Source organism: Phocoena phocoena, chromosome 6, assembly GCF_963924675.1.
Source record: "Phocoena phocoena chromosome 6, mPhoPho1.1, whole genome shotgun sequence".
Lineage (NCBI taxonomy): Eukaryota > Metazoa > Chordata > Mammalia > Artiodactyla > Phocoenidae > Phocoena > Phocoena phocoena.
Genome location: NC_089224.1, coordinates 93,471,999 through 93,484,914, shown reverse-complemented (window position 1 = coordinate 93,484,914; position 12,916 = coordinate 93,471,999). Strand labels below are relative to the sequence as shown.

Sequence of the window (12,916 nt, the reverse complement as noted above, 5' to 3'; positions counted from 1 at the left end):
AGATTTTGGTCTATACCTCCGCTTTTATTTCATTTTGAAATAATAGCTTGTTGCGTTCTTTTCTCATAGTTACCAGTAAATTGAACATTATAACGTTTTAAATATTAGACGTTGTCAGCAGGGAGATGATCATGTATTATGTGTGTATTTCTTTTTCTACACCGCTCAGAGTCTGATGAATAGCAGTAAAGAAGAGATGCGTGAACTGGCAGCATTGTTTTATTCTGTGGTGGTATCTACAGTGTCAGGAAACGAGTTGAAGTCAATGATAGAACAGCTTGTAAAGACTACAAAAGACAATCATGTATGTTATCAGTTTTGTCTCTGTCCTTTTTTGTGGGAAATAGTTTTACAAAAGCATCTAATATATTTTTAGTTTTTGTGTTCTCACTTGTAAAGCGAACTCATAAATTTCTTGCCTTTATGATTGTAAAGATTAAATGAGATAGGTAATACGTGGATTCAGTCAGTTCAGTCAACAAATTTGAGTGCCTTGTATCTCATAGGCATTGTTTTAAGCTCTACGAATACGGCAGGGAGTGGATATATGAGAAGCTCTAGTAGTGCTTGGTGCTCAGAAATGTTAGTTCCTTTTTTCCTCCCCATCTACTGCCACCTCTCATTGCACCTGTCCTGTTAGGAAACACTGTTGAAACCATGGGCTTTCAAATATTTTATTTGCATTTGGAGGTTTTAGCAATTAGAAATAGGAACCGTTCATTGTATTTTGTTGGCAGTAGAGGAAAATTATGCTTGAAAGTTATGACGGTGTATTTACCTAAGTGTTATTTATAAGCTAGAAGAAAGTGTGGGTGCTTATAAGAGCATGCAATGGAGTCACCTCACCCATAGTTGGAGTTGGGTATGGGACTAAGGAATCTAAATCCAAGTGAGTCAGGACTCAGCTTAACTTCTCAGAATTCTGTGTTTGAAACTCAAGTTTTCTCTTGTTCCCTAACCTGTTTATTAACATCCAGTGGAACCTCACATGATCACTTTATTCTTTGGCCTTATATTTTATTGGGGAGATGACTGTAGTAAACAGTTATTTCACTGCATTCACGCACATGTGAGAGAGACAGACATACGGTACTGTGTTGTTAAATCCAGAGCCCGGAGATACAGCACGGATCCTTGCTTGCATTGGGATTCACAGTAGGAAGATATTTGGCTAAGAAGAAAATGAAAATGGCAGAGCAGCAAGACGTGGAGACAAATGCTGATTTTCTGCCCGAACAAGAGGAACTCATTCAGAGTGCCACAGAAACTATCGGTAATTAATGTGTTTATGCTGATTTGGATGTCCGCATAAGTAGGTTACAGTTTTTTTGAATTAGGTTAAAATTTATTGTAACATTTTAATTTCTTTTTGTAGCATTGCACTCTAAATACACGAGGTTTTTCCACAAAATCTTGATGCTGAATAAATTCTTTGTTTTTAATAACAATGCAAGTACTCTAGTTTTTCTATATATATTTTTTTCTATATGTTTCTATTTAACAGAGATGATTCCATTATGGGAAAAATTGTAAACATTAAGAAAGGACATGACTCTGGTGTTTTATTAGTAAAGAAATGCTAACAGATTATCAACTGGAAAATATGTTTGTAGACTTTGATTTTGGTTTGCTGTCTTTAAAAAAATCTTGAGTGCATTGCTGGTTGCTTTGGATTCCAGGGGTGATGATGTAAAATTCTTTTGTGTCTAAATGTGTTTACAGGCTCATTTTTGGACAGTACATCACCCCTCCTGGCAATTGCTGCCTGTACAGCCCTGGGTGAAATTGGCAGAAACGGTCCACTCCCAGTCCCCAGTGAGGGGTCTGGCTTTACTAAGTTGCATCTTGTGGAAAGCCTGCTAAATAGAATACCCTCCAGTAAAGAAACAAATAAGGCAAGTCTCTTCCTTTTATCCTTCTTCTCTGAAGTTCTTTCTGTTCATAGATAAGTAAATGAATAAAAACAGAATCATAGTCAGGATAGATGGCATTACAGCTGGAGGAAGGACTGAATGTGAAAAAGAGTGGTAAAGAAGAAAGTCTTGGTGACTGTTTAATTTTGAGTTGGGGATGATTTGTGCACTGCTTTCGTGTGTGTACCGTTTGACCCAGTTACTCCAATTGAGGCCCATAACTTAAGATTTGGGTAAATATTAAACGCATCAGGTAATTCTTGTGTCATGCAAAAGGGGGGTAATAAAGTGTTAAATAGTTTAACGATTTTTGTAATTTCAGACCAAATCTAAATCTTAACTTCCTATACTTAGTTTGGTTTTAAGAAATCTGGGCATTCGTAAGCAGTGTGAGTAATCTCTGAGGAAAAGGACACTTACGTTTTTTTTAGTTTTAGATAAAAACTTTCATAGACTTTAAAAATTTTCTTTGGGATAAGAACACCTCAGTGTTGAAGTATAAGATGATTTAATGAACAGAAAAATCAGTTTACTACAAGTTTAATAAATATGTAATTTTATTCTTGATCTAGGGACTATTTAAAACTTTCTGAGATCACAGTAGTTTTTATTAGATGTTAGCAACTACTCATTACCATCCATTGTTGAGCACTTGCAATCTGCCAAGCATATGCTGAGTGCTTCACATGCATTAATTAATTGAATCCCCAGAAGATCTAGTGAAGTAGGTACAGTTGTCATCTCTGTTTTCAGAGATGAGGAAATAGCGTCACAGAGAGGCTAAGTAACTTGCCTGAGGTCACACAGTTGTAAAGGCTATTAAAATGGTCGAGCTGTGACTTGATCTTAGGTCCTCTGGGCCCAGAATCTACATTTATAACTGTTATTGCTTGTAGGATAATGAACTAGTTAAAGACTTTGTTCTTCCTTCTTTTGCAGCTGTGGACCCTTAATGAACTCAGTTTTATGTCTTTTTACCTCCAGTGTCTTATAGACATAATTCTGTAAAATTGGATACTTACAAAAAAAAAAAAAATTGTGCTGATGCATTAGTTAGACAGACTCCCCTTCCCTGCTTTCTCATTTTGGAAACATTTTTTCTGGGACCAAGCTGTTATATACTTCATTTAAAAAAAAAAAAAAATTCTGTGTTCTTCCAGATGAAAGAAAGAGCTATCCAAACACTGGGGTATTTTCCAGTTGGGGATGGAGATTTTCCTCACCAGAAACTCCTCTTGCAAGGTCTGATGGATTCTGTGGAGGTATTTATATTGCTATCTGGTTGTTAGTCATTCAAACAAAAGGCATTTTTCTTAACTTGGAATTTTGCGTGCTGTGAGGTTTTAAATTAAAACTTTATTCATTTATTCACCAAGTACTTACTGAGTACCATCTGTGGGTCCATCACTGTGGTAATCGTAGCATTGACTAAATCACTTCTGTGGGGAAGTCCTTTTCTCATGATTTTTTAAAATAAATTTATTTATTATTTTTGGCTGTGTTGGGTCATTGTTGCTGTGCGCGGGCTTTCTCTAGTTGTGGCGAGCGGGAGCTACTCTTCGTTGCGGTGTGCGGGCTTCTCATTGCAGTGGCTTCTCTTGTGGAGCAGGGGCTCTAGAGTGCAGGCTCAGTAGTTGTGGCATGCGGGCTCAGTAGTTGTGGGTCACGGGCTCTAGAGCACAGGGTCGGTAGCTGTGGTGCACGGGCTTAGTTGCTCCGCGGCACGTGGGATCTTCCCGTACCAGGGCTCGAACCCGTGTCCCCTGCATTGGCAGGCGGATTCTTAACCACTGCGCCACCAGGGAAGCCCTTCTCATCATTTTTGAGTAAAGCGTGGCGCAGTGTAGGTGGAAGGGGAAACGTACCTGTTCAGCTAGATGTGGGGAGTGGGTGCCAGTGTTCTGGTTGCCCTTGAGTCTGATGACTTTGCTTCTGTCTTCTAGATAAATGTCCAGTGTGGTGGAGAAGACCTATAAGTAGACAACTGCTAGCCAATATGATGAGTGACCTAACACAGTCTGATGTGGCCCCTGATTGGGCCTTGGTTCTTGTCACTTACTCACCAGCCACTTTTGTTCACCAGCCTCTTAGTCCTTCTCTGCTCTGAGCTTTAGACAGACCCATGCTTCCTTCTTTCTCAGGTTGTTGCTATAGGTCTTTGAAAAGTTTCCTGACCCTTCAGACTAGAGTAGATTTCTTTATTTATTTGTGTTTTCATGCTGCTCCGTACTTTGCTTCACAACATTCATCACAGTTGCTAATTGCCCACTAGGCTGAAGGCAAAGGCTGTTTTGCACCCCCATCCTCACCCCCTTATAAAGCAGGGGCCTGGCAGCGTAATTGGTAGTAGCAGGACCTCAAACATTTTTGGAAGCGTAACTGAATGAAGAGATGTTTGCGTGTAAGGCAGTGGACTCACGAAGGCGGGCGTGAGCACTTCTGTCTGGGGGAGCTGGTGCACGTTTTTTGGTGGCAAAGTCGCTGCTGGGCCTTGAAGGAAGAGAGGATGGAGAGAGGAGAGCTGTGGTTGAGGAATAAGGCAGCTGAGTGATAGAGCCGACATTAGGATGCAGGTCTCTGGATTCTTGATGGAGTATTTTTAAGGTGACATTTTTTGACAAGAAATTATAACCATATCTCATTCTCCCTGGATGTCACTGACATTGTAACGTCTTGGGGAAAAGCTTGTGATGTCTCCTTTCTCATCTTTTTTCTTTTTATATATCTATGATAGAGATGGGTTTCTTCCAGTTTTGTTTCAATGAATGAAGGTTTTCTCGGTTCTCAACTTGCTACTGAAGACATTATTTTAAGAGTTTAGAAGTACAGAACTATATGAAAAGCTTGAAACATGCTAGAGAGACTGAAGGAGGAGAATTTTAAAAAAGCAGGAATCAAGAGAAGCAAAATATCTTCACAGTCATCTAGGACAAAGTCCTAAAGGTTTTTTTTGTTGTTGTTTCTTTTGACTTTTTATTATGGAAAATTTCAAACATGCACAGAAGTAGAGAGAATAATAATATAACGATCCCTATTTACCCACTCTTTATTTCTAGAATATTTAAAGCAAAATCTGGATATTATCTTCACAAATAGAGTTAGGGAGTTTTGTTTGTAATGCCAACTGTGTTGTTATTAACATGTAAACAGGTAAAAACAGGCACATAAAATGACTCCCTAATACGGGATCCTCTGTGTTGAGATAACCTTTTCTCAGCTTAGAGTTGCCAAGAGAAACTTTGACCAGGAAAGCTGTAGGACTGAAGCCTTCAAATACTTTTTCTCAGAGTAGGAAGTGTGTGGTATCAGCACTTAACACCTCAGCAAGCCTAGAGCATTTAGTTGATTAAGCTTGGAAATGGCTAGACTGTTGTCTGTGTGCTTTACAGTGTTCTCCCAAAAGGCCCATATTCCCATACCCCTCATATTCTCTGTTCTTCATTCTCTTCTTACTCTCCTATTCTTAGGTCTTTTCTGATTCCCAGCAAACATTAGAGAAAAATGCCAAAGGGAGCTGAGGCTGGCCCAATTCCATATTAGTCAGTGGTTCATAATTGTGAGATGTGTCAACTTCTAAATCTGATTTTAAAAATTTGAGTATGTATAGTTTAGAATTTTTTAAACTTTCGATTTTTGAAACAATTCCAAATTTACAGTGTGGTTGTCAGAATAATGTAAAGAACTCCTGTATACCCTTTATCCAGACTTACCAAATTATAATATTTTACCATGTTTGCTTTGTCATTCTCTGGTTTTTTTCCTGAACCATTTGAGAGGAACTTGCAGATATCATGTAATTTAAGCGTGCAGAGAGGAGGAGCTGTTAGTAAATGATAAAGGCCGCTGTTAAGGGTGCAGTTACTACCAATCAAATGTCTACTAGATGCTTTATGTACGTTAACCTCGTTTAATCCCTACGGCCTGACGAGGTGGATGATGGTATTATTTATGCTCATGTTACAAATGACAGAGTTGAGTCTCAGAGTTTAAATAAGTGTATGTAGCTGGTGAGAAACAGAATTTCTACCAAGATCCATATGGCTTCACAGTCCATGCCCTTCTCCCCCAAGTAAATGGTTCCATTCTTCCAAAGATTAAAAATCCCTGCTTAGTGGTTCTCTGCTGAGGGTGAAGAGTGCAACACAGACTTGGGAAAAGATCCTCAAGTCATTCTTGGGTTCTCCGTTCCCTCACCCTGCCTCACTTTCCAACCATCCTGTTAGCTGAGAGCATTGCAGGCAAAAGCGTGAAAGCAAAGCATGCCGAGAAACAGGACAGTAAGCAGGCTTTTTGTGGAAACGGATGTTTTGGGGCAATGTTCTCTCTGACTCCTCACTTTTGTCCCCTTCATTGCAGGCCAAGCAGATAGAGCTTCAGTTCACTATCGGCGAAGCCATCACCAGCGCTGCGATAGGAACTAGTTCTGTGGCCGCCCGGGATGCCTGGCTGGTGGCTGAAGAAGAATATACGCCCCCTGCCGGTACCATATAGTCAGCTAATCAGTTTATTACCACCAAGTAACCCTCTTCTGTTCTTGTTATCACCTTTGAGCAAAAGAAAAAAACGTATACATTCCATTTTAACTCTCTTTCCAATATTTATATATGTATTTATCAGTTTGGCTCAGTCGAGAAAGATAGTTGGTTAAAGGAGACTGAGCACAAAATGAATGAGAACTGTTTCTTTAGTCCTTTGGCAAAGCAGGCCAGGGGCGTTAGCTATCGATTACCTTCAGACTTGTGCTCTATTCTTGAGGATTGGTGTGGTTAGCCAGTGCTAGAGGTTGAGGCCTAGCAGTTCCCAAGTTTTGTGTCCCCTAATCCTTTATCACACAGTGCAGGTCATGCAGCAGGTGCCTCTTCACTAGGTCCCTCTGGCTTTTAGTGACCACATAGGTGAAGGGGCATGCGTTTTCTGATGACATGTTACAGGTACTGTGATTTCACATGTCTCGTATGCTGTGAACATCCTACAGGGCACAGGATGGCTCTCCACAGCAGAGTGTCCTGCCAACCTCAGTAATGCCAAGGTTGAGGAACTCTGAAGTGACAAAGGAAAGGAGAACAATGGCGTAGTAGCTGGAGGAGGAAAGTGAGGTTAATAGAGGTTGGTTTGCCTGTTAGTTTTTAGATGGAGATGGGAAAGATACGGTAGAGAAAGAAAAATTGCTGACACTAGAAGGAATGGGGATAATTTAAAAAAATTAAGACATTGTAAATTAACTATGCTCCAATAAAAATTTAAAAACAAACAAATAAAAGAAAAAATATTTATTTTAAAAACTCCATGTGCAATTAAGGTCTAAAAGGAAATATAAAGGAAGAGAAATACTTTTTTTTCCTGCTGTCACTGTTTAAATGAGTAAAATTACATTAATCATATGAGTATTAAAAAAACTTAAGACAGATTTTTAAAAAGAGAAGTTTTAGGTTCAGAGCAACATTAAGAGGAAGATGCAGAGGTTTCCCACACCCTCTACCCCTACACATGTCTAGCCTCCCCCATGATAGTGATAATTTTTCATTCTAGGGAACTAAAGTTATCTGAGTACCTTTGAAATGTTATTTAGTTTATGCTAGGTTCTGAAATGAATGATTATCAGTTCCTTCAGCAATTTATTTAAACACCGTAATCATTTAGATCTTAATATGTTGTAGGATTGTTGTATTGAGTAAATGTTGATTAAAATTTTATCTTTTTCAGGGAGCTCTGTTCAGTTATGTTAATTGCTTCTTTTATCATTCTTTCCCTTTCCCTAGGAGCTAAAGTTAATGATGTGGTACCCTGGGTGCTGGATGTGATTTTAAATAAACATATCATCAGCTCCAACCCACATGTGAGGCAAGCAGCCTGCATCTGGCTCCTTTCCCTTGTGAGGAAGCTAAGTACCCATAAAGAAGTGAAGGTAAGCCATTCTGTAAATGTGGTCCAGCTCTGTTGGAAACTGTTTATGAAGTATTTATAATAGAAAGGTGGTAGGAGGGGAAGTGTATGAGGGTGAGGGCCACTAACCAGTAACACATATTTTGAAATAAGCTATACATGAAGGAATGAAGGATGGTACCTGATATATATGGGCTGGAAGATGATTCTTAAGTTGAAGGTACAATGTCAGAGGAAGTGGTGAGGATGGGGGAGGCTCAGACTGTGTGCGTTAGACCACCTGTAAGTGCCACAACCTTCAGGTAATTTGGCCACCTTCCAAGATGAGAGCACAGCAGGGTTTGTGACTGCCTCTGGTCGTGAGACCTCACCGGTGTCGTGTACCCTGAGAGCAAGATTTTTATTCTCCCAAGGAGGTAGAGTTTCAGTGTTCTGAATGCCTTTTTTCTTCTTTCAGTCTCATCTTAAAGAAATTCAGAGTGCATTTGTTTCTGTTTTGTCAGAAAATGATGGTAAGTAATTGGTAAATATTTGATTTCCAGACTTCTTTAAACTTGTATTTTTTTTGGTTTGTTTTTGCGGTACGCGGGCCTCTCACTGTTGTGGCCTCTCGCGTTGCGGAGCACAGGCTCCAGACGCGCAGGCTCAGTGGCCATGGCTCACGGGCACAGCTGCTCCGCGGCATGTGGGATCTTCCCGGACCGGGGCACGAACCTGTGTCCCCTGCATCGGCAGGTGGACTCTCAACCACTGCGCCACCAGGGAAGCCCTAAACTTGTATTTTAAATTTTGAAAAACCTGGATTAATGAACGTAAAAGAAGGCTACAGGAAACTTGATTCTTAATGTATTTATTTATTCATTAGATCAGTTTTGCATTTAAAAGTAGAGCCGAGGCCTTCTTTAACTCATACTTGTACCAAATAATAGCTTATTTCTCTTAATACTTAGAATTCCTTTTCTCTTTGTGATTTAAGCCAGGAGAGAGTGCAAATAATTTGTTAGACATTTAAATAGTAGCTTTGTTTTATTAATTGTTTTAAACATGTGGTCTTATGTTGACTTTTCATTTAAAAAATTGCTCGTGGGCATCCTTAAATCCTGTGATTACCTCTCATGTGTGTGACGTGCCTCCACTGACCCTTTGTCACCATGCACTGCACACTAAGGCCCAGCAGGGTTGACTTGGCTTGTGAGTTGGATGTTCTGTGAATGTAGTTCTCATTTACAGAGACTTGCTGGTGTCATGTCCACTCAGATGATTTAGTATGTTTTTAACAAAATAGGCAGGTTGATTATGTTTTCATATCTTTACTTTGATATAATTTTGGGTTAATGTTACAAGTTTAACTTTTTTTTAACTTGATGCCCAGAGGACAAATTTTTCTTAATATTGTTTTGTCTGACTTCTGTGTAGAACTTAGCCAAGATGTTGCCTCAAAAGGCCTTGGGTTGGTGTATGAACTGGGCAATGAACAAGATCAACAGGAGTTGGTTTCTACTCTTGTAGAAACACTGATGACTGGCAAAAGGTACAGTGAACTTGAAAATTTCAGATTTGAACACCCAGGGCAAGTTTTGCACATACTGAGAATATGAAGTGGAGGAAGGAAAGTTCAGCTTGTGATTTTCCTGTTTATGAAGCCTTTTCTAAATTGCAAATCATCGATCGTTATGCTGTGGATAGCAATTTAATTATCCAGTGTATACTGTTTAGAAACAGGCCAGTAATTCAGGCTTCGAAAATTGAATGATCTTGGGACAGGTAAAGCATTGGATTACAGAAGTACCGTAATTACCGTTGGCTAAATGGAATGAAGGTGTGGAGAGCAAGTGTGGCATGCAGGTCTGATCTGTGAAGAGGAAGAGGCGGGCAGTCATTCTCGTAATTGGTTTCTGCTTTATGTTACTTTCCTTGTAGGAAGAATAGTTCTCAATGTGTGACCACATTTAACTCAGTATAACTTTATGTGGGATGTCTTTTATATCTGTTTGTTCTTCCTAGACTTCATTTTACAAAATTCTCTGGCTGATGGGAAGGGTTAGTTGACTTTTACATCTTGCACACTGTAGATACTTGATAGGGAATTTGATTTTATCAGTTTACAGATGAAATGTATGCATTAGTTGAATGGTGGTATGAAAAATTCGAGGCTAATTTAAATTCTTGGTGTTGTTTTTGTTTAGAGCTAAGCATGAAGTTTCTGGAGAGACAGTGGTGTTTCAAGGAGGAGGCCTTGGCAAAACCCCTGATGGGTAAGTGTGCCAGATCCATTGGTCAGTCACTGTAGACATCTTCTCTCCGTTGGGAAGGGTGCTCACCAGGTTGATTTCCAGCCTCGTGGGAGGTGTTGTGTGTTAGTGGAAGAAGAAGATGTCAGTGAAAAAGCCTAGTGTTTTAGATTGGGTTTCCTGGGGGAGCAGACTGAGATGGAGGTGTGTGTGCTGGAAGTTTATTGAAGGGTGCCTGGAGTCGTCACCCTGGGCGACTGAGGAGGCAGGACAGGTCCAGTGGCTGAGGAGGAGGTGGCCTGCTGCCCCCGCTTACGAGACCGTGACCCGTCACGGAGCTCTGGGACTGGGCTGGGAGGGCCTGCAGGGAGGTCCTGCTCTCTGTCACCTCCTCAGGTCTTTTCACGCCCTCAGTGACTAGCCGTTGGTGGTGGGCTGCTCTCGGGGAGGACCTGACCTTGGACTGAGGGCAGTTCTGTCAGCTCCCAGCCAGCGGGTCCTCAGGGAGGAGTCAGCACGCACTGCACCTAGGTTTTTGGAGGGGCATCTCTACTTGGTGCTTTGGAGTCCACCAGCTTGGCATTTCAAATTAATTCATAGAGCCTTACCTCTTTTGTCTTATCACTATTCCGTCATGGTTGTACTGTTGCTTTTCCTCTGAAAACCCTCAGGTCCAGCTGCAGCTTGCTGGGCCTTGCTGGGGAGTCCCCAGAGCCCTGCCTCAGGCTGTCTCTCCCGTAGCTCCATGTTTTCACACTGAAGTTGTTTCATTCCACTTACCCTCCCTCTAGACTCCCTCTGAGTTTTAAAAGAAGTGCTCACTTTTCACAAAATAATGAAAAAGATCAGGTAGTTGAGCAAATACAGAGAGAAGTTAACAGGACTTGAAGAAGTTGTTATCAGGATTGGGATGCTGTAGCTTAGAAAAGGTGTAGGGAAGACAGAAGTTGTCTTCAGACGGCTCTCAGGATCCTGAGAGAGACTGGTGCACAGTGTACCGAAGAATTATTGCTGTCTCCTGAGGTGATGAGGGCTCCACCCTCATAGGCATCAGAGGTGCCTTAGGTCATTTACCAGCCATTGCTGAGAATTGAAGTAGGCGACTTTTTATATTCTAATCACCCTGGTTCTCTGCCTCTGTGGTAATGAGATAACGCAATATTGGAAATCGAGCGAAAACATAATTTTAAAATGCCCTAGCAATATTGGTAATGTAATTTTTAATAGTCTGGAGGTGGAGAGATACATTACAGCATACTTTTTCATTTTTGTTTTCAAGCCAGGGCCTCTCTACTTACAAGGAGCTTTGTTCTCTGGCAAGTGATCTTAGTCAGCCGGACCTGGTGTATAAATTTATGAATCTAGCCAACCATCACGCAATGTGGAACTCTAGGAAGGTAAGTGGCTATTGCTGGACATTTTATTTTTTTCTTCCCTCCAAATCAAACCTCCTGTCGAGTTCAGGACAACTGTTATACAGTGTGTTTTGTAAAAGTCTGTGATTAGAGAGATCTAGATCACCACATAGCTGCTATTACTGATTGGTAAAGCTGGACACCCAGTAAATCAGGCTCTATTCAGGGACAAGGACAGGAGGAAGAATTTTGTGATACTTCATATGTGGATATTATATCTGAGCCACTTTGTTATTATTTTTTTAGGGTGCTGCTTTTGGTTTTAATGTAATTGCTACCAGAGCTGGAGAGCAGCTAGCTCCTTTCCTGCCTCAACTAGTTCCTCGTCTTTATCGTTATCAGTTTGATCCCAACCTTGGCATTCGACAGGCCATGACAAGTATTTGGAATGCGCTGGTCACTGACAAGTCAATGGCAAGTATCTGTGAACCCTTGTCCCAGGTTACACATGGCATGTAAACTCATGCTCTTCTTCCTTACTACTTTGTGTACTTTTTTGTTTAAACAAACAGACTTTCTTTCATCCCTTGCTTTCTTCCTTCTTTCAAGGTATCAGAGATGCTCATGGCAACATTTTTTGAAATCTCAAAAATGGAAACAATCTAAATGTCCATTGGGTGGATGGTTAAGGAAGTGGCAGTGTATCCACACAAATGGAAAACTGTATGTCGATAGTTAACCACTGATGTAGTGGAGAACAGGTTGTGGTTCTTGCCTTCAAGGAGTTCACGTAGTTGGGGAGGTAGATAAGGAATCAGGCAATTACCATATTTGGTTTTTTCTCATCTGGCTGCTTCTCATATTCTCCTTCACTGTTAGATACTAGGATTTCTCAGGGCTTGCCTCTGAGTACCATTGACTCTCTCCACTTTCTCTTTTTAGATGAGCTCCTCAGTTCCAGGGCTTATGTGTCATCTTGATTGTGATGGTTCCCAATCCTTACTTCTGGCCCAGGCACGACTTGTGCTCCTGACTTGTCTATCTCACTGCCTGCTTGACATTGTCACTTGGATGTTGTTTCAAGATACCTTAGACTTAATATGTCCAGAACGGGACTTAAAAAAAACAAACTTCCCCCTCTCTTCTCCTCAGCGTTCATTCATTTACCCCAGCTGGGGTAATGGGCATCATCCTTGATTATTGTCTGTCTCACCCTCACCCTCAATTGAATCCAGTAGCAAATTCTGTTGATTCTGCTTCCAAAGTATTTCTCCCTCCCTCCCTTCCCTTCTTTCTCTTTCTTTTTCTGTGTTTCTCTCTTTCTTTCTCTCTCTCTCTTTTTCTCGTTCTTCCTCCCTTCCTCCCTTCCTCCCTTCCTCCCTTCCTTCCACTGTGTGGTTTGCGGGATCTCAGCTCCCTGGCCAGGGATCAACCCGGGCCCACAGCAGTGAAAGTGCTGCGTCTTAACCACTGGATCTCCAGGGAATTCCCTCCAAAGTATTTCTTGAATCTATTCTCTTTTTTCCTTATTCCT

At 40.9% G+C, this 12,916-nt stretch overlaps 1 protein-coding gene across 1 annotated transcript in view; it reads left to right on the top strand.

The window, feature by feature from the left end:
* The window catches only part of ECPAS (Ecm29 proteasome adaptor and scaffold), a 97,835-nt gene that overhangs the window by 63,033 nt on the left and 21,886 nt on the right, over positions 1–12,916 (top strand). The window contains exons 20-30 of the mRNA XM_065878967.1: positions 170–304; positions 1,111–1,273; positions 1,723–1,895; positions 3,074–3,175; positions 6,270–6,393; positions 7,673–7,818; positions 8,254–8,308; positions 9,213–9,327; positions 9,983–10,051; positions 11,307–11,424; positions 11,689–11,856. Of these exons, the coding sequence (XP_065735039.1) occupies positions 170–304; positions 1,111–1,273; positions 1,723–1,895; positions 3,074–3,175; positions 6,270–6,393; positions 7,673–7,818; positions 8,254–8,308; positions 9,213–9,327; positions 9,983–10,051; positions 11,307–11,424; positions 11,689–11,856 (1,368 nt within the window). The remainder of the gene's footprint in view (positions 1–169; positions 305–1,110; positions 1,274–1,722; positions 1,896–3,073; positions 3,176–6,269; positions 6,394–7,672; positions 7,819–8,253; positions 8,309–9,212; positions 9,328–9,982; positions 10,052–11,306; positions 11,425–11,688; positions 11,857–12,916) is intronic.